The 22,117-nt window shown below is 31.2% G+C and overlaps 1 protein-coding gene across 2 annotated transcripts in view; it reads left to right on the forward strand.

Moving 5' to 3' along the window:
* LOC126741131 (cystathionine beta-synthase-like) overlaps positions 1 to 15,330 on the forward strand; it is a 59,448-nt gene extending 44,118 nt beyond the window's left edge. Inside the window, exons 1-12 of one of the 2 annotated variants that reach the window (XM_050447467.1) lie at positions 6,811 to 6,926; positions 12,258 to 12,416; positions 12,472 to 12,584; positions 12,647 to 12,814; positions 12,921 to 13,102; positions 13,161 to 13,247; positions 13,572 to 13,731; positions 13,791 to 13,916; positions 13,978 to 14,155; positions 14,245 to 14,379; positions 14,619 to 14,806; positions 15,088 to 15,330. In XM_050447467.1, the coding sequence (XP_050303424.1) occupies positions 12,274 to 12,416; positions 12,472 to 12,584; positions 12,647 to 12,814; positions 12,921 to 13,102; positions 13,161 to 13,247; positions 13,572 to 13,731; positions 13,791 to 13,916; positions 13,978 to 14,155; positions 14,245 to 14,379; positions 14,619 to 14,806; positions 15,088 to 15,170 (1,563 nt within the window). In that variant the 5' untranslated portion in view covers positions 6,811 to 6,926; positions 12,258 to 12,273 and the 3' untranslated portion in view covers positions 15,171 to 15,330. Of the gene's footprint in view, positions 1 to 6,810; positions 6,927 to 12,257; positions 12,417 to 12,471; positions 12,585 to 12,646; positions 12,815 to 12,920; positions 13,103 to 13,160; positions 13,248 to 13,571; positions 13,732 to 13,790; positions 13,917 to 13,977; positions 14,156 to 14,244; positions 14,380 to 14,618; positions 14,807 to 15,087 lie in introns of those variants that run through there. The other variant, XM_050447468.1, reaches the window with a different exon arrangement.
* Positions 15,331 to 22,117: the final 6,787 nt, after the last annotated feature.

Here is a 22,117-nt window from a genome sequence, read left to right on the forward strand (position 1 = left end):
GTTCTTGTGGAAAAATCTCCAGTGGAAATATGTTTTATTTAGGCTTGAAATTGGGAACTTATCATTTATTGCAATAGATTTCATCATGTTTCATTATTTTCTTAATTCTGCGTTAAACAAAGGTAATTTAAATAATCTGTATAACAAAGAATTAAATGCAGCAACTTTATGGTGTCCAGAAGATAGGGAGTCGAATAGAATTTTGTCCGTCGCGGTTGGTTTTTAAGACTTCAAGGGGATCCTCCCTTCGTAAAAGTACATCCAAAATTAATGTTATGTTTTTGTGCAGGGAGTTAAAAAACAACAAAAAATTGGGCAATTCATTATCGGTACCTCCCCAAAGAGACAGACATCATTAACCCACATCTTGTAGAAACGCTTGGAATTCTGATTCCTCAAAGTCTGGAATCACTTGCCAGATATGAGCCCGGCTTTTGCTCATATTTTTGGCAGCTTCGACCATCAAAGTAATTTAAGAATTACTATTAAAATTAAAATTATATATTCAAAGTTTATTTATAACTCCGTAGGAAAAGGATGTAGGAAAAAACTAATTAAAATATATCTTTTTCTTTTTTGCAAGCTACCCAATTCCGACAGATAACAATCGGTAGCAATATTTTCCTTTAAGATTTATTTCATGTATAAAATATCAGTCTTATAAATGCTAAAAATTATTTTAACTAAGATATACTATATATTGTTTTCAAAAATTTTGTTCCGGCTTTTGCTTTTTATCATATAACAATTTATGAGTTTATTGTAAATTTAGAAATAATTTCGAAATAAATAAAGATATGGTTTATCTACTTACGGGTATTCACTTTATTACATAACACACATCTGACAAAAACAAACACTCAAAGAAGAAAGAACACACTGAGATTTTATCGATTACTACGTTTACAAATAGGTTTTCTGTCGTTTTAAATTTAATATTAAGTTAAATCGTTTTAAAACAACAATTTCTTATATAAGGTTAGAGATTACATTTAAAGAATCTTGATTATTTTATTTTGAATATTTAAATTCATAAATCAATATGTTATGACAGAAAAACATTAATAAAAACTATAATTCCAGTATATGAAAAAGAAGCTGCTTAGAAAACATCCGCATAGTTAAACGGTCATATTATTGTGGTTCCTCTAAGGCATACCATAAGTCACCCAAATATTTTTACTTTACTTGATTCTTCATTTGATCAATTAAAAACATATACCGCCATTTACCCACCTTTTACCCATAGAGTGTTGATCTTATCATAATTATAAAGTAATTAAAATTACCTGAAGCTAGTTGTTCATAATGAAATTTTAAAATTGAAAAATATATATATCAACATCTTAAAATTAAAATAAAAACACGCCTATTTGCTTATACCAAGGTATAGGCAAGCTCAGTTTATATTCACTTTAACTTTACCAACTTGTAAAGTTACAGTGAATATAAGGTAATTCTATATTAACTCACATTTATAAATTTGAAAAATTCTGGTTCGCAAAGATCTTCCGCAGACCGGTCAAAGAGTCAGCGTGCATCTTCTTTATTTGATTTTAATATGAAGTTTATTTTATAAGATATTTTATTTATTTTTTTTACTTCACCAAGTTTTTCTAAAACACAAATTAAAAGCCGTCCAGATTGTAATAGGTTTCGTATAATATAATATATTACTATAATTATTAGAGGCGCCCACACGGCCAAAACTTTTCGGAGGTAAACTCGCCTCCCATTCGGATCGGAGGCTGGTCGGGGGGGGTCCATCAGGCGGATCAAAAAGCATAAAAATCAATTTCTGCAACATCAGAGGCCTAAACATCAATATTAATGCAGTACACCAATACCTGCAATCAAATAAGCCTCACATTCTGGCATTGGTAGAAACAAAGGTGAAACCTTCAACAACAAATGTTCACCTCATTTATTCTGGATACGATCTACACACCCGATTTCGACTAAACTTTGGATTGGCAGTATTTTTCAAGAACGACTTGAGTTGCCAGCGGGAGGAAACGCTTGAACAACGAACTATAAATAAAATTCTTAAAAGCGTTACTTTAAAGCGTACCAACAAAGCTTCTGGACCCGATGGAATTCCAGCCCTAATACTAAAACGTTGTGCAGACGAACTGACTCCTCCCTTATGTAGACTGTTCACGGCATCGTATAAGCAGGGCCAATTTCCAACAAGCTGGAAAACTGCTCGAGTGCAAGCTGTACCCAAAAAGGGTAAGAAGACGATGCCCTCCAATTACCGACCGATTGCACTAGTTCCCGTAATATCGAAGATTATGGAGAAAGCAGTCAACCAACAACTGTTAAGATATCTGGAATCATCTGGACTAATCAGCGATCATCAATACGGTTTCCGAAAGCTTAGATCCACCGGCGATCTTCTGGCCTACGTCACACACTTGTGGACGGAGGCCATGGAGAAGCACGGCGAGTTCCGCTCAGTCGCTCTTGACATTTCCAAGGCATTTGACAGAGAGTGGCATGAGGGACTACTAACCAAGCTCTCCTCAATCGGCATACAAAACTCATTATTGAATTGGATCAAAAGTTTTCATGAACAACGAACAATCCAAGTAGCCGTCGATGGATACCTCTCCGACAAATTTAACATTAACGCTGGAATCCCTCAAAGATGCATTATATCCCCCACCCTTTTCTTGGTATCTATCAACGATTTGCTGGGAACCACTGTCAATCCAATCTACAGCTTTGCGGACGATAGCACACTTATTTCCATATTTAGGTCCGCCAAACCAACGACAACCGCAAGTTCTTAGAATCTTAGGCAGCAACAAGTAGCTTCAACCAACAACGATATTAGAGCTTATAGATTATTATTAGATTATAATCTTGGAGTGGGGCGATAACAATTTGGTCAATTTTAACTCTAAAAAAACGCAGGCTGCAGTATTTACGATAAAGACTAACCTTGGTGGCCCGGAGCTGGTTATGGCAGGGAAAACATTGCCAGTGAAATCATCTTTACATCTTCTAGGAGTCGAGGTCACCAACAGTGTGTCCTGGCATGACCACGTTGCCGAGGTCGCCAGGGCGGCTTCCAAAAAACTCGGAGTGCTTTTCAAAACGAAAAAACTGTATACACCAGAACAGCTGCTGACTCTTTATAAGGCTCAAATACGCTTTTCCCTCGAGTATTGCTCGCATGTCTGGAGCTCTGCACCCAAGCATAGTTTAAACCTGCTGGATTCTATACAGAAGAGAGCTATTCGTCTTATCGACAAATCAGAACTGACAAAGAGTCTGGATAGTCTGGAGCATAGGAGAAAGGTGGCTGATCTCTGTTTATTCTACCGTTATTATCACGGTAAGTGCTTCTCTGAGCTGGCAAGCCTGATTCCACCTAGGACTGTTCCGGCAAGAAGGACGCGTCTAGCAGTTGCGGCTCATCAACATCGAGTCCACCTGCCTACCCCAAGGACGTCGCTGTATCGGGACTGATTCATCTGGAGAACATCTTCTTTGTGGAACGGGCTTCCACCTCACATATTTCCCGACGCATACAACCTACTATCAAGATAAATGCCCACAAATATCTTCGCGCAAGCACCACTCCAAGAGTGACATAGGACTTTCCTTTTGTGCTTCTGTTTACCATAAAAAAAAAAAAAAAATATTTATTAATTCTTGCACAGCATCAATGTTTTTTAGAACAACACATGGTTTTAGATGACCTTCTCATTTTCCGATGCTAAGTTGATACAGAAGAATCAAAGAAAGAAGTGAAGACAAAAGACAGAATCTCATCGCTGAAAGGTATATACCATTATATTGAATATACCTGAGTATTTGGTATACTTAAATGACCACCATTTGGGTTGATCGAGGGTTCATTGAGATCTAAATACACGCAATCCTGATGATCCTATTAAGAATTCAAACATTCCTACTCATATTCAAACATTCTATCTATATGTGCTCAAATGAATGTCCTTTAATAGGCATTTTTGGATTTTCTTACATATTTGTAGGCTGTAATCATCGACCTGTTAAGATTTTATTGGACGTTAAAACATTTTCTGAAACTATCCAGAAATTTAGATTTAAATGTAATTAAAGCATACCCCAGCTCCTTCTTCTATTTAATCGAGAGCCACCTAAAATTTTTCAACCACGATGTTCTCCTTTTTCTTGAACGGCGCTTGCCTAGGATCTTTCCCTCTAAAATAAAATGCAATATCACATATATTTCTAGGTGTTTTATGGTAGGACCAAAATATTCTAATTTACGTCGTTTGATAATTTTAAATACTTCTGAATTTTTGGCTAAACGAATGAGAACTATGCATTTACTAAATCTATCTACCTAATTGACTTTCAGTAATCGACAGAAACATCTAAAAGAACAAAAAAAAGAAGCAGGAAACAAGACTACATGATACATGTAGTATACTAATTTCTACACTTGACTTGTATCATGTAATGTTGTTCGCTGATTCTTTTTTTTTCGTTCTTCTTATCAGTGAATACAAAAGGTAGGAACTAGCTTGTAATTTTAGTGTAAATTAGGTTTAGCTAATAAGTTTTACAAATCTTATTGTTTCTGTTAATTTTTATAGTGGAACCTAGTATGATGCCTAGTATGGGCGAAACACGTGTCATCTTCTAATTTTAATTTAATAAATTTAAGACCTGTGACTTAAAGTTTACTTCATTACTATTTGTATATTCTTGTTTTGATCTTCACAGTTGGATCCCACTAATCAATAATATAAACACTCTCCAGCTTTGTGCCATTGACCGTGATGCCATTATACCATAATCATGTCCAATATTAGGTTCTTTGCTAATAATCAGATATTTTATTTTGCTGATATTGAGTTTAAGTTACACTGCATACAAGTGTCGGTTATCTTATTTATTTGGGCTTGTAGATTTTCTCCCGTTATCATTGACAATAAGTCTATCATCGGCATGTCTGATGATATTTACTTTAACCCCGTTAATATCAATTATTTCAGTGGCATCAGTAAGAGCTTTACTGAATATTTCCTCTAAATAAAGGTTTGAAAATCAAGGGTCTTTCCTCACTTGACGCTAATTTGTCTAAAATAAACTAGCAAATTAGCAATTATACGAATATCTTTGCCCATCTATTAACTGTTGTTATTACAATTTGTAGAATTTTGTCATGGCGTACTTTATCAAAAGCGTTTTTAAAATGGATTGAACAAAGGAAGATACTTCCGATTCTTTCCTGGGCCCTATTATATATCACTCTTAAAAATATCTTTTAAACGATGCTAATTGTTTGATGATCTTTACATTTTGTTGCTTCAATCTTCTTTGGAATCGTAACAAATGTCGATTTCAGTCAATCGGTAAGTATTATTCCGTAAATAGAGTTAAAAAGTTTAGTGAGGGCTGTTGTTCCTTCACCAATTAACAGTTTTAAAATTTAAATGCTTACTTGATCAGCTCCAGTTGCTTTCTCATTTTTGGCGAGTTTAAAAACTTATAACATAAATACTTTTAATATTTTATATAATTACTATGTGATTTTTACTCACATTACTTTTGTTTTGATATTTCAGCATTACACCAGAGGAAAAAACAGACCCTTCGTCTCCTTACGTAAGTCATCTTCTTATTCCTCTTTGCTGCTAGCCATTCTTATTTAACTTTCTCTTTTGCAACTGTTAAATACCTGAGTATGTTTACCCAAAACTTTTTTTGCACGTTTTCCATGTGTGTTTCAAATCAACAATATCAGTTATAGGTTTTTCCTCGTTGTTGGTTATGGTAGTCACACGTCTAAGTTTAGTTGTCCCAATTAACTTTTTAACCTGCTTTCTATGTACGTTGAAAGCATCCTGTTTTGCCTACAGTGTTTCTATTTCAATACCCTTTCCTTAAGCTTGACGCACCTTTATTGTCAAGATCTTTTTAAGATTTTGTTTTTTTTCTCTATTATTTCATCAACTGCAGTATCTCGTGATCTAGGGTTTCTTTTTTATTTTATCAGGTTGTAACAAGTTGTCTTTAAAGTTTTTAATTGTCGTTTTTAATCGTTGTTAGTTTACTCGATTAGTCGTCATGGCTCGGATATGACAAAGATTTTATTTTGATATTAAAAGAGATTTTTAATTGTTGGTTTATTGATGGTTCTTTTACTCTCCGCAGATCACACTTACGTAGGTTACTTCTACTCTTATTCTCTCTGGGTTTAGTTTCTTCATCTTTATCTTTATTTTTACACCCACAAGGGGATTATAATTTGAAAGTATGTCAGATTCGGGATAAGCTTTTGCTGACTAACAATTATTTGGATATCTTTTGTTCACGTTCGTATTAAGTCGATCTGATTTCTAGTTACGTGATCCGTCCTGCCTCAAGGTGATTTCCAGGGACAAACCTTAGAGCTTATAGTTTGAACCACGTAGTTTTTTATTATATATTCTTTCTGAAAATAAACCAAGCAAGTCTCTCTGATGATATTTCCCATCCATCCCTTTCCAATCCTTATGTTAAAATCACCTGTAGTTATTAATAGTTCTTGTTTGGGCAATTCCTTCCAATGTGTTTCTAATTTGGGAGTAGTTGTTCTTAATCAATATTAAGACTATTTTTAACAAACAGATTTATTATTCTTTCTTTTGAAACACAGAATAAAACTAAGGGAAAATTGTACATAAGTAGGATTTTTTCTAAGAATATATTAATAAAAAAAATATAATTTAGCAAAAGGCGTAGGAGAAAAACTGCCCCAGTAAACGTACCTCGTACTTGTTCAACGATTGATGTTACTATATTTAAAAACTGGTTGCTTAATAAAGCCAATCCATTTTAACTTATTTACCACTTTAATAATTTTAAGTGACTGTGTGTGCGCCTTTAATATTGGTGGTAAGGCTTGGACGAGTGTAAAAAGTCAAACAAATATTTTAAAGGTAATATAATTGAATAATTTATGGTTATTTTAGTTTTTCTTTTTTTGGTATTAATAATAAAAAAATAATGGATAATTCAAATGAAATTTTTATAAAAATATATTTTTTTATAAAAAGCCATGATATATAATAATAAATTTTATATTTCAGAACATAATTTAATATTTTAAATACCATTAGTTTATTTTATTTAGTATTATAGATATACAATAGATTTAAACATGTTGTTTTATACCGGGTGGTGCGTCGCCGAGGGGCACATAGGAAAACTCATGCAAATTTTAAGGGGGTCAATTATTAACTTTTTGAAGAGATCAATCTGGCAAACCCTCGTGCAAAGTTTCAAAAAATTTTAATAAGCGACTCTTGAATTATTCAATTAAATGTAATTGCAAAATTAGCAAATTTTTGATTGAGGTAAAACCAAACGGGCACCAGTAAAATGAATATTGTCACTGACGTGAGGAAAAGTGTCAATAAATCAGTGACAGTCGATATTTGAAACCAAATATGAATTATTAAATCGACGAAAAAATAGCCATAATTACGTGGCATTATGCGGGAAATAGTTTTAGAGCAGTATCTGAAATCTTTTCAGATACTACATCAACCATAAACATTTCTTGTATTTGGCTGTACGTCAGATTTGACAAAGCCTTATAACAAATTGTATGCTGGTGGCTGGTGTCTGGTTTTACCTGAACCGAAAATTTGGTAATTTTGCAATTACATTTAATTGAATAATTCAAGATTCGCTTATTAAATTTTTTTGAAACTTTGCACGAGTGTTTGCCAGATTGGTCTCTTCAAAAAGTTCTACCGTTTTTTTCTGTATCTTATATTTACATTCGTATCTTACATTTTTTCTGTAAAATGTATAAGGAAGCTAATAATTGACCCCCTTAAAATTTACATGTGGTTTCCTATGTTCTGCTCGGCGACGCACCACCCGCTATATGAAAAATAAGCATAATAAAATATTTTCTGCTATATACTCCACACGTAGTCAAATATTATTTTTTTCCATATCTTTAAATAAATGACCTCTTCTCCCACGTTATATTTAATAGTAGAAAACATTATTATAGTGATATTAAAATAAACACACGTAAAATAATTTTTAAAATTATTTTTGGCTTTTATTAATTTTTATAGATTTTGGAACTTAGAAACTACAAAGGCATTGCATATTTTAGGAATGTGAATGTATATTTTAATAACACATATTTTGCCTATCAAAAAACTTTAAACCTTTTATATTATTAATGATAAAACATTTATTATCTAAACGAAAGCAATTATTTATGTTAAATTAATGCTGTGATGAACGGAACCATAGTCAATGCAAACATCAATAGATTCATTGATTCAATTTATATTAGCTTTAAAGAATTATTAATCAACATTCGTATAGAAAAATATTGAATTATTAAAAGGAATGTTAATAGTTAATCATTTATCGTTAGTAATTGTTTATATTTATTTACGTCTATTTAAACTTCTAAATAGGCATACAGATGAAAATATCTTAATGATTATTATTATCAATAAATAGAAATTAGTTATAATTATTTCATAATTTATTAGCTTAGGATAGTTTTAAATTTATAAATTAATGTTGTTTTTAAAAGAAACTTTTTAAATTAATAAGTTTATAGCATTTTTAAATTATATAAAAGTGAAAATACAGGGTATTCTAAAACTCTTAATTATCAAAACTCCGTTAATGATGCAGCTAAAATTACATTTATATCTGTTATTTTTTCAAAAGATGTTTCAACTTCTAAGAGTTGTCATTATTAGCTAAAATCAAAAGTTTTAAATTTATTTATTTTCTTGTAATTTGGCATAATTTTGATAATCGATTATGCAATTTTTAAAATTTCATTCGAATAAAGATATTATTCAATTCAAATTGACTTAATTAAAGATTTAATTGAATCAATTTGCATAATGAAATTGTGTTTATAAAACTCTATACTCTAAATCTGAAACAGAACTTACTCAGAATATTTTTGTGTTTACACATATTGGTGAAATCGGGATAAGTTTCTTAAAATAAAAAATTATAGAAAATTATTTATATTTCTAAGTCCCAAGAATTATCATTCATATAAACAAAGCAATTTAGCAATTATCTCGATTTAAAACCAGATTTGAAAAGCCATTGATTACAATGAAATGATAAACAAGTTTGCATTTTAAAAAGCCAGATCTATTTAGATGTAATGAGTATTTATTTTTCATATCCTTGCTTTATATGTATATTATTAATTACTTAATACGCCTTTTTGCTAAAACCTGTTTTTATTGGAAAACGGTTGTTATTGAGTGAAAACATGTTTGCTCCACCTATTTTCTTATATGCATACGTAATGTAGATATGTTTTGATGAAAATACGATATTTTTAAACAAAATTCTAAGGAGGAGACAGAAAAACATATTATTGCCGCTACCATAGATATTATTTATAATTTAAGATTACAGTACGTGAAGAAAATCTTAAACGAGCAATAAAGCCTAAAGATGGAGAGACTTACAAAATTCATTAGCTTAAGATTTTTCTTTAACTATAAATAATGTTCCTGTTTGTAAATCTTATTGTAATTTTGACATGCCTGATGATAGTTGTTCTTTCGTAGATTTTTTATTACATTTCAATGTTCAATTTATTTTCAATATGATGGGCCAGATTGCAATAAAAACTTTAATAAAATTTAAAGATACGCTCTAACTTTTTTTTTGTCACTGTTTTGGCAAGCATGGAGGTGTATGCATATTTTCAAATTAATTATAATATGTGTCTATAGATCTTCATTAGGAGACTACTATTTTTTTTGAAGCAGTTTAGTCTACTATCTCTCCCCACTGAAATGCAATTTATGATAATCAGAAGATTTTAATGTTAAATTTGTAGATAATTCTTCCAGACTGTTGGATCTTGTATATGTACTAGAATCATTCGCCCTAAAATTTACAATTAATGAACCAACAAAAGTTGCGTGTTATTCTAGTACTTGTTCGGATAACAGTATTATTAATCTTCCTTGAAAGAAAAGTTTTTCCACAGTTATCAATCGTGCTGATATTAATTATGCTTCTTTTATGCAAGGTAAAGGAAAGAATTTTATAAAGCTTTACAGTTTTCCTTTTATTACTGAGGAAACGGTTTAGGGTGCTATTTTAAAGCTAAAGAATTCATCCAGCTTAGACCTCTATAATATTAATTGAAAGTTTGTAAAAGAAATTGCATATTTCTTAGTTACACTTTTAGCACGCTTCTATAACTGTTGTGTGATCACTGATATATTTCTAAGTCAATTAAACCTTTTTGCAGAAATGTTTGAAATCATTTTAAAGAAACTTGTTTTGGAATATCTTTGTAAAATTTAATTTCTTAGTGAAAAACAGTGGGGTTTTTGCCAGGTAGATCTACTACACAGACGGTAAGAGCAATTGTGATGTCATTGAGGGCCCCCGTTAAAGAAGGAATCAAATTTCTTTATCAGTCTACGATATTTTAAAGACATTTAACTGCACGAGTTAAAGTTTTAGGTTTCATTAGTTTTTCTAAAAATTTCCTAGCTCTTTTTCGTTTCTAGTTCTTTGATAGAAAGCAGAGAGTTTTAATTAAAAATAAATTATCAAATTCGTTACCACAGCAGCATGGGGTACCCCAGGGCTCTGTTTTTCTTATTTATATCAATGATTTACCACTACATTTGTGGCATTTTACTCTACTATTTGCAGATGATAAAATTGGTTTGCAAAGGAAAATCTAAGCCTGATTTAAATTCTGCAATTTCATTAGCCAATGAGCTAGATTGGCTAATAAAATTGGCCTAGCTAATATCAAGGCCCTACACTGGTTTTGTGCAAATAATCTACTTAATGCTGACAAAGCTTTATGTTAGAACTGAGCAGTATACAAATGATAGTATTTGTGCTTCGGAAATAAACATTGATTATGGATTAGGCTGGAGCCCGTATATCGATGCTCTTTCTAATAATCCCTGACGAACTACGAACTTTCAAAGTTTAAAAGAAAGACTTTAAATGTAACAGCACTGAAGGTAACGTATTTTTCGCTTTTTCACTCATAATTACTGTATGATATCAATCTCTGGGGTGGTTATTCGAGCGCATTGAGAGTTTTTCTTCTGTAAAAAAAGGCTGTATAAATTATGACACACTTGGAGCCACTAAACTCTTAATTTCCTACAAATTGATAGAGATTTATGTAAATCGTTCTAGTTACACAACTTGTTTATCTGGAATTTCCACAAGTGGATCTAAGAACTAAAAATGCCACGTCATAGGTTAGGTTTACTAAAAGTATTTTAACTTTTAATCTCCATAATAAATTGCCTAATGATATAAGACTAGTAAAGTACCAAATATTTAAAAGTACCAATAAGTGCATTTTAACTGTTAACTCATTTTATTCAACTGAAGAGATTCTGATACAGCTTTTGATAAGAATTCAACATATTTAGAAGAGTCATTAGCATATTTATTGTATCACCTGTTTCAATACTGTTTGATGTATAATGTTTTATATATGTTTTTTTATATATTTTTTTAATATCTGTTTTTTCTTTTTACTTTTGACTTGCCTTAAACACTTTGTATACTTCATATGAAGCACATAAGCCAATATTCTTATTTAATCCATTAGCTTTTTCCGCTATTGGACGTGGTATGATTATGCCATCTTTAGTCGATCTATTTATTGTTGGTTTGCATTTTCGGAACTTTTTGGATAAAGTGAGTGATCGTGTATGCTGAATACAGATTTCCATCTTGTTTTTTCACATTCTCCCTATTGTTTCTCTCACATACCAGTGCTTGTCACTTCTGCTAATATTTTTATACAGCTTTAAAACTGAAATTAGAAGGCTGATTTCCATGTAGTTTTGGGATCTGCTTTCTCTCCTTTTTTATAGATTGGGATTGTTATGGTGTCCTTCTATTGTAAGGGTACTTTTTGTAGGGATAATATTTTATTTTAAAGATCCTTCATTTTGTTGATTATCCTGTCTATGCTAGATTTTCTTTTTTTAGAACAGTTGCTGTTTGTTTGATCCTCTCTACCGGTATTTGTCAAATCATCACCAAGATTCTTTATTTGCTTTATTCTCTGTTCTTTCCTCTTTATTGCTGTTAAACGTACTTTTTCTAGTCCATTATTAACTTCATATTTTTTTATTCATGCTCTTTTATTAATTATAAATTATTTTGCTGTGCCTCTTTCAAATAATGGAGAAAGAAGACATTTTAATAATAAATTCTATTTGATATACAGTAATATATTTTTTTGAATAACTTAGATAAAACTTATTTGCCATGGCTCCACCACAAAATACATCGGAACTAATATGGGTTTCTCCACTTAATACGGAATTTCAAAAGCCAGGAGTTACTAAAAAGTGTCCTTGGAGGGAATGTCTTGGAAAAGATATTCAATCGCCTCACACAAGACAAGACTGGTACAATAAATATTATAAAATTAATTACTGTTTAACTCAAATAATGTTTTTTTAGGAAACAGAAGTATCCCAACGGAGTCTTTCCAGACGTTCTATCCATGATAGGAAACACCCCGTTGGTTAAACTGAATAGCATTCCTCAAGCAGAAGGTCTTGAATGCAATATTTGTGAGTATTTTTAATTATTTTTGAACATTGTTAATACTGTATTAAAAATTATACTCCTTCAGGGGCAAAATGCGAATTCGTAAATCCAGGTGGTTCAATTAAGGACCGAATGGTAAAAAGGATGTTTGAAGATGCCGAAAGGCAAGGTCTTATTAAACCAGGAATGACTATTATTGAACCATCTTCGGGGAACACTGGTATTGCTGTTGCTTTAATGTCAGCACTTAAAGGTATCTATTTTTCTCTAAAAAAACCCACAGACTTAAGGCGTAAAAAGTTTTAGTCAAATTCACTCAAAGTTTAGAAAAAATCAGTTAAAACCTTTCGCAATTTTAGGATACAACTGCGTCATCGTTATGTCTGAAAAGATATCCGAAGAGAAAGAAGCTGTAATTATTTCACTAGGAGCTAAAGTTGTACGAGTACCAGTTACAGAAGGATCGTTTGATAAGACAGGGCTATTTGGAACAGCTGCTAGATTGCATAAGGAAATTCCCAATTCATTTATTCTGGATCAGGTAAGGCCAGCAATTTTTGAAACTAAAATCATAAATTGATGAAAATTTTTGTTTTCAGTTTAATCATCCTGGAAATCCTCTAACGCATTATGATACGACTGCTAATGAGCTTCTGGCTCAGCTGGATAATAAAATTGATATGGTCGTAAGTATCTTAATAGTATAGCTAGTTAAGGAAATATACCACTTAAGTTCTACCAAAGTTTAAATGTTTTAACTTAATATTTCTGGAATGACCACGGCTATTTTAAAACATTTACAAAATATTTCATAGGTTCTACGTAAACACTCGCTAAATATATTATGCTATTAAACTATATTCTTAAAACATAATTGGATGGATCAAATTTTCAAAACCAATTTGCAAAATATTTGAAAAAAAAATTTAAAATACTTCTGAACATGAAATATTATTTTTAATTTGCTTACATTTAAACTAGAATATTAAGACTAATATTAATCCTCTAAGGTATTTGGAGGTGGTACTGGAGGAACTGTAACAGGCATCGGTAGGAAATTTAGGGAAATATCACCAAACACAAAGTTGGTTGGTTTTGATCCGGAAGGTTCCAAGTTTGCTTACCCAGATAGTCTTAACACTAGCGACAATAAATTTTGGGAAATTGAAGGTTTTATTTATATATATCCATTTTTTAACTCTCTCTCTTAAATTCTTCTGTCTTTTAAGGTATTGGGTATGAGTTTGTGCCAGGTGCTCTGGATCAGCAAGTATGTGACTATTGGGTAAAAATAAATGATATGGACGCATTGCCAATGGGAAGAAGACTAATGAAGGAAGAAGGGCTATTAGTAGGTATGTTAATTATATGAATATATCAGGTCATATAATGAATTATGTATGTTTTGAAATAAAGGAATGAGCGCTGGTGCCGCTGTTGCTGCAGCAGTCAAAGCAGCTAAAGGGCTTAAAAAGGGCCAAAACGTGGTTGTATTTATGCCTGATAGTATTAGAAATTATATGACCAAGTTTGTATCTGACCGTTGGATGGAAGCAAAAGGGTATCAACCTTGTGAAAACAAAAACAATTTATGGTTAGTATAGATTCCAGAATAGCCATCTTCTATGAAATGTATAATAAAGAGTGCAATTTTATAAGAACATATATTATTTTATCTTTTAGGTGGTGGGACAAGCCTGTGTCTAGTATTAAATATGCTGAGCCAGAGCTAATTAATAGTAAAGATACTCTTGCCTTTGCTCTTGCGCATTTAGAGAATAAGAACAGGAAAGAAGCTGTTGTCATTGATCCGAAAGAGTAAGACATAGTGACTATTAAAGGGTGGGTTGGGTTATGTTTGATTTTCAAAGGCGCTACTTCTTCTTACATCAAATGGCAACACCGGTAAAGAATTTAGTTCCGAGGTGTATCGAACTTGCCTGGCGTTATTGGCGCCTGGTCGTGGTCATGGCTTAGAGGTGCATTAGTCGTGTTGCTATATGTTGGCGGGAATAGTAAAACTGAGATAGTATCTAAATGAATGTTCTGTTTTTAAGGAATATGTTGGGGACTGTGACGATCGAAACAATAAGGAATAAATTGATATCAGGTCTTCTGCAGCCCACAGATCTTGTAGAACGATGTACAACTAGAATCCTACCGAAATTGGATAACAACTCTATTCTTGGTAGAGCGTTCAGGATTATTGAAGGAGATAAGTTTGCGGTTATTGTTGACATCAAAGGTATAGTTTCAAAAAGTATATAGAAGGTTTTATTTTAGAGACATCTGTTTTGATTTAATCTTCTAACCTAAATTATATTAACCTAAATGTTAATTGCTTTTTATCAATGATAACAATGTTCATTATTACCAATTGTTTAAATATGGTAATTTTTTTTTAAATTTAGCGTTAAATGTCATTAAATCTAAAATAAAAAGTTACGTGTTCAGATTAATACTAAAAGAGGGTTGTTTTAAGACCATAGTTACTTATGAAAAATTTTAACGCATTACCTCTTGCAGGATCTGGAGACTCAAAAGTAGAGGTGCCTCTAGGAATAATATATGGCGAGCACATTTATTCCTATATTGAAAAAGGACAATGAATAAAAATAATATATGAGTAATTATTATTGGCATAATATATTTTTGTAATAGTTTGTTGTTATAGTTATTACATTATTTTTGTATTCAGTTATTTTAATCACCTACATATATGCATGTTTATATAATAGTTCCTACGGATAAATATAATTGTTTAAGAAAGTCATGCCTCTAAATATTTGTATGATTATATTAAAAAGCAGCTATTTTCATTAAATAAGAGATTTCGATCTTTTTAATATATATAACATATGATATATTTCGAGTTATTAACAAAAATAAATTAACAACTTTTTTTTTTGATGACAACATCTTCTGATGTACCACACTTCTCAGACGGCAAATTACTTGCGAGTTTCTAGCGTTAATCTGTATGCAGATAATATACAGGTTTATAAATAATTCGGACAGATCGAATTTTACAATTAGTCTACTAACTAAATGAAAAGCTTGAAGTGATTCTTTAATTTCAAAAACAGATTGTTTAGAGCTTAATTCGTCGAAAATTCTAGGCTTGCGCTTTGGAAAGCCACAAGGGTTTGATTACCAAATATTCAATTGATCAATTGGCTTTAAACTCTTTTATCTCTAAGAACCTCTTAAACCTAGAGGTTCTTATAGATTAATTTTGTTTAATTTTGCTAGTTGTTTAAGATAATTTGTTATATTACTACATATGCATTAGGTGAACTTATAAATTTAAAATGTATGTTCAAAGATAAATATGCATCTATTAAATGATTCGCTAACAAGGTTGCTTAGTGATTTCTTAGTAGGTACTTTCTCTTTTAATTTCGCCGACAGTCCATGTTTGCCTGCGAGAGACGCCAACCGCATTCATCTGATTCAGAATCATTTTGTTACGTTGAAAACAAATTAGCACTGATAGTCATAATCCAGATCTTCGTAATTTATATTCAAACTTTCAAAACTTCTATTTGCAGACAACCTATTTAGCTACGATATATTAACCAATTCATGTAATATCTGCTATATCAATAAGATTTATATAATGTTAAATAACGGACTACCAATACTATATTATCGTAATTGTTGTGTGTAAATGGATCGGATGAAAAATAAAACCAAATCCTTAATTTGTCAATGTTTGGGTAAAAACCCAAAGAATCTTCTGTATATATAAATATATATATATATATATATATATATATATATATATATATATATATATATATTATTTAAGTAGTACTATTATTTAAACTCTGATGATTTGTTTGTATTAAAAGAATAACAAAAACAATTGCAACCATTGAATGAATAAAAGGAGTTAAAAAACATTAACTATGAATAAGAATGATTTTTTTACTTAAATTTAAATGAGGTCTCGTTACAAACAATAAAAAAAAAACTACAAACAAAAGGTACAAAACAAGAGCATTACTTCATAACAAATATGAAGATAATTTAGGGTTCCTATAAGAGATATTGGGGGAAATAAATAAGTTTGCGTTGTTAGAATTTAGAAAAAAAACAGAAAAAAGATCTATGCAAACGAATAAACTTATATTATGGTAATAAAAATATTATCCGAAAAATATATCAGTTAATAAATGACAAAGCAAAAATAGTTAAAAAATTATAATTACTTAAAATAATGATAAGCAGTTTGCGTCATTAAAGGATATAACTAACAAATGCAATAATTACTATAATAATATAAGTATTGACAAAAACAAAAAATACAAAGTCATGGTCTCACAAGATATAATCGCAGGCTACACGTGTTTCGCTCTAGCTAAAGCATCACCACGCCTTTAAAGGCCATATACAAACTGTAAGTGAGTATGTCAGTCATCTAGCGCATTTATGTTTCTCCTGTCAGCTCATAAAATTAATTGATTAAATAATAATTTCTACACTGATAAATAATTTTTCTGCAGGTCCTGAAAAAATTCCGACTTAAGCAATAAAGGTAGTATAACTAAATTTATTTCAGAAAGCCTGAGTTATATATACGCACCCAACCAACTTACTTCACAAAACACAAACATTTTAAATACAACCAAAAAAAAACGTTAAGGGCATTTAACCTGCTATAAACTTTAATTAATTATGACGTTAGTGGTATTAAGCCTTTTGCAAAGTTACTTGTTACTACAAAGTTGAGGAGGAAACAGATCTCTAAATTGGAAAACACTTATAGTGATACTTTTAGTGGTATCAATAGGAGTACCTTAATGTTAGGTTAAGTTACTTATCTTAAGGTATAATACTGAGACCTAGTCTTTATAAAGTGTACTTTTATCCTCGTCTCAATTTTCGTTCGTCAGGTCAAGTGGTGTCATTTTTTGATACCTTAATGCGTTCATTTTTAATGGGAAAACATGACAAAAGGCCAGGAAAGCATTGTGGAATGACTTTCAGTATAAAGGACTGGTTGTACACTCAAAAGTTCACAATTAACATGAACAAAACTAGCCATATTGCTTTTTCTCCAATAAATATTATCTTATAGGCATTTAATTCAAAAACTTATCTACTTCGAGAAATTCTAAGTAAGAAACTATACATCATCATCTACAAGCCCTAAGTTGAATCTTTACTCAATCACTATATAGTAGCGTCGGGAAGCTACAGAAATACCTTGTAACCCTTATACGTACTTCAGACTACATAATAAACGTAAAATTTATAAAAAATAGAATGTGACACACAAAACTATTGTCTTTTAAGGATATATGATGTGGATCGTCTCTTTTGTTCTATGATGTTTGTTATACAATACCGATAGAGCGATTTTTTAAATTAATCAATATAGCGGAATTTCTAAGATATTTGAATTTAAATTTGAAGTAAATGTAAATATTTTATTAAATAGAAAATACTAAAACACTAAATTAATTTTAAAAGAATTAAAGCGATATAGCTAAAAGATGCATAAGTAACTTACAAGGTACTTGGAGTAGGTAGTATAAATGTCTATCTCTCTCTCCCTCTAAGCAATAGGAGTATTAATTAGAAGTTTATTAAATATTTGGGAGTAAAGTATTACAATTTATTGCCAGACAAAACTCAAGCAATTAAAGATAAAGGAAAATTAATAAAAGAGTGTAAAAATATACTTATTAGAATATTAATAAACGGAAATCTTGCACCTTAACTTAAAAGTATAAATGAAATATATACTTATATTTATTTTTTGAGTTCTGATTTCTCTTGATTAGAGGTGTAGAATCACATTTTGGTTTGTGTTTCTTTAGTTGACCTTTTTAATTTTCGTTTCTTGTTTATTTATTTATGACATGATGATACAATAATTTAGTTTGGAATAATTTCAAGCACACACACGTGTAAAGTTACTTAGGGGCCCACACTATAATATGAGGCGTATAGAATCAAACCCCGCTAACTCCACTTTTGTCCAAAAATGATATTTTGATTTAATTTCACAGCTAATTTGCCAATGAATCTGGTCGTGTCAATCTTAACTTTCAAAACACGCTAAAAGAGGTCTAAAATATGGCAAAAACATCGCGTTTATTTTCAAAACCCGCTAACTCCCTGCACATGTTACAATCAAATCCCGCCAACTCCATTTTGACCAATGACGTTGCTCTATTAGATGCGAGCACATGTTTATGTATCATTGCATCAGTTGATGTTTAGATTTCTATCGTGCAGGATCTGAGTTATTGCTTTTAGTGATTTTTATAAATAAGTTTTAAATATAAATATGGATAAGTATAATAAACCCGTACAAAAATGTACACCGAACAAAGCCCGAAAATGTTTAGTAAACAAATCCAACCGAAAATCAGAGAAGCAAAAGATTGAGAGGTAAGTCCTATTGTGTAATTTTGGTAAAAATGTGTTTCTAAGTGTATTTTTATATACTCAGGTCATCTTTTTGCAAGTAAGCGTTTTTTTGTCGAAAATCTAAACTAGGACATTTTTTAAAATTGTTAATTGCTACTTTGATAACTACAATTAGGGGCACATTAAAATTTGTTAAAATAAGAATGTATAAGTTTAATTTTGTATAATTTGTAAGTAAAATGAAAAGCCGGTTCGTTGTAATCTCAATAATATGTCACTTTCAACTTATTTTTAGATACAAGCCTAAAAGACCACCGGGTGTCCCAAGCTGTAATCATGCAACGAAGAGCTTCCGATGCAGCACTCTAACCAAATTTGACATATCTGATTTTCACTCAAAGTTTTATGCTACTCCTGCAAAAATTGATCAAGATAATTATATTGTGAAGTATACCAACGTTCAATTGCCAAAGCGGAAGCGCCCAAAGAATAGTTCGAGGCAAGTGAGAAAATTAAGTTACAAATTTTTTGTAAGGAATAGAAGCGGAAAAATAATTCCAGTTTGCAAACCTGCGTTTCTGAGTATACTGGATATTAATAAAGATAGAGTTTATGGAGTTTTAAAAAGACATTTTGAAAGTGGGCAAATGGCACATGAAAACCGGGGTGGAGATCATAAAAGCAAGAAATATCAATGTAGGCGAGAGACAATTCAGTTCTTTTTGGAATCTTTCAAATGTCAGGATTCACATTATTGCAGGTCAAAGAGTTCTTGTCGTGTATATTTGCCGTCAGAACTAAACATCAGAAAACTGTACCAAATGTATTCAAATTCAGCACTTGACAATGTCAGTGTTAAAGAATCATTTTTTAGACGTGAATTTTGTACAAAATATAACATTGGCTTCGGTTCTCCGAGGACTGATGTATGTTCCACATGCATTCAGATAAGTGAAAAAATAAAGCTGGCGAGAGATGATCCTCCTAGAAAAGCTACACTGATGGCTGAAAAAACAGTGCATAAACTTAAGGCACGAGCTTTTTTTGCATTACTAAAGGAAGAAAAGCCTGAAATGATAACATTATCATTTGACTGCCAAAAGAATTTGCCAGTTCCAAAACTTCCAGACCAACAGGCATATTTTTCAAAGCAATATAACTTCTACAATTTTACTATTGTCTGTGGTAGTTCCAAGACCACGTTAACTTCAGAAAACGTGTTTTGTTATTGTTGGAATGAAACTGTTCGGCCGAAAAGCTCTAATGAAATTGCTAGTGCTGTTTTCCATCGGCTCATAAACATGAATTTGGAGGGTAAAACGCACATTAGACTTTTTGCTGATGGTTGTGGTGGCCAAAACAAAAACACCACCATGATGGGAATGTGTTCAAATTGGCTGGAATGTTATGCGCCACCAAATATTAAGAAACTTGAGATAATTTTTCCTGTAGTTGGACACAGTTTTATACCACCCGACAGGGTGTTTGGAAATATCGAGAAAGCTATAAGAAAAAAAGAGATAATTACGACCCCACAGCAATATATTGAACACATAAGACAATATGCCACAGTATTAAAAATGGGTGACGATGTCCCTGTTTTGGATTGGAAGAAGGAATCCCAAAATATACTAAAGCCACCTGGAGCATGGCACTTTAAATTTAATCCTTCGAAACGGTTTAAAATAACTCTTGACAAAAATCGAATTACGAAAGTTCAAGGTGAAGTAAACTACAGAACTGAATTAGGCAATCCTAGAAGTGTTACGAAGAAAAATAAGCAAATCAAATCAATGAATCCTCAACAACTTCCTGTGAACGTTCCTGTCAAACAAGATAAAATTATAGCAGTAAGTAAATTATTAGAATCACACTATGGCGAAAACTGGAGGCTTAACGAGGATTTTGATTTTTTCGTAAATATTGAACTTCGCCAACCAGATCAAGCTGATGCTAATGAAGAGCTTCCAGATTTGCAGTGCGAACCAGTTGAAGAGCTGGGATCTCTGTCTATTTAAAAAATGTGTTCTAAAAGAATTTGTGTTTTATTCAAAATGTTTCCGTTAAAATTTATAGAATTACAATTTCTGTTAATTAAAATAAACATGATTTAAGACATACTACGTTTTTATTTTTATAGTGAAGTAAGTTAAAAAAGTAACTAAAGAAGCTCTACCTATTTGCTGCGTATTTCGGACCCTGAATCAGAATCAAAACCCGCTATATCCATTTTTCACAATCAAAAGCCGCTAACTCCAAACAAAAACCTAAATATTTAGCCTAAAACTTAGAGCCATGGTGGATTTTTTACCAATACTTAGATATTTTTATATAGAAAATTTAAATTAAAAATATTTGGCAATCAAATATCAAAAAATAATCTAGCTAACGGTTTTTCTCAATTCCTGTAAAATTTTGCATTTTGGAGTTAGCGGGGTTTGATTCTATACGCCTCATATATAATGTATATTGTATTAGCTATTATGTAATATATTGAATATTAAATTTATTTGGTTTCATTTGATATTGAATTTAATGTCAGATCTTGTTATGTATTTTATAAATGACTTTAGATGTTTGATAATTCATGGGCTGCTGTGCTTTTAACTCAGATCTTTTGACACTATTTTCGGTTTTTAAAACAACTTTATTATGTTCTCAGTGTTACTACTTTTTAAGACATTTATTATGCTCTGATTCATTTATCTTCCAATCTATTTACACACAAAGAAACATCATCACTATAATACTTATTAAGATCGCTAAACATACTTCTCAATGATTATCTATTTCCATTTGAAATACTTAGAAGAATTCACAAGCCTAAGAAATTTGAACGTTTTTTTTTGAACGAACGAAGTTAGAGACACAAATTTGCAAAATCGGGAGCTTATGAACCGAGCTTAAAAAGAGGTTTAAGCATACACTGCAGAATAACTGCGGACCATCGTGCAAGATTGCGGTTCGTTATGCTGTCTCCATGTCTAGATATATTGTGAGATGATTTCAGTCAAAATAATGGCAGATATCCTCTTTAAATGTATTTGATAACTATAATTTTTCTTATTTTAATATTTTTTCTTATTATAATATTTTTTAAATTACTCTTAAATTAATCGCTTTATCTTGATGAATCATCTTAAAATTATACTTTTCTCCTGAAGGAATATGA

The sequence above is a fragment of the Anthonomus grandis genome, chromosome 10 (assembly GCF_022605725.1).
Source record: "Anthonomus grandis grandis chromosome 10, icAntGran1.3, whole genome shotgun sequence".
Lineage (NCBI taxonomy): Eukaryota > Metazoa > Arthropoda > Insecta > Coleoptera > Curculionidae > Anthonomus > Anthonomus grandis.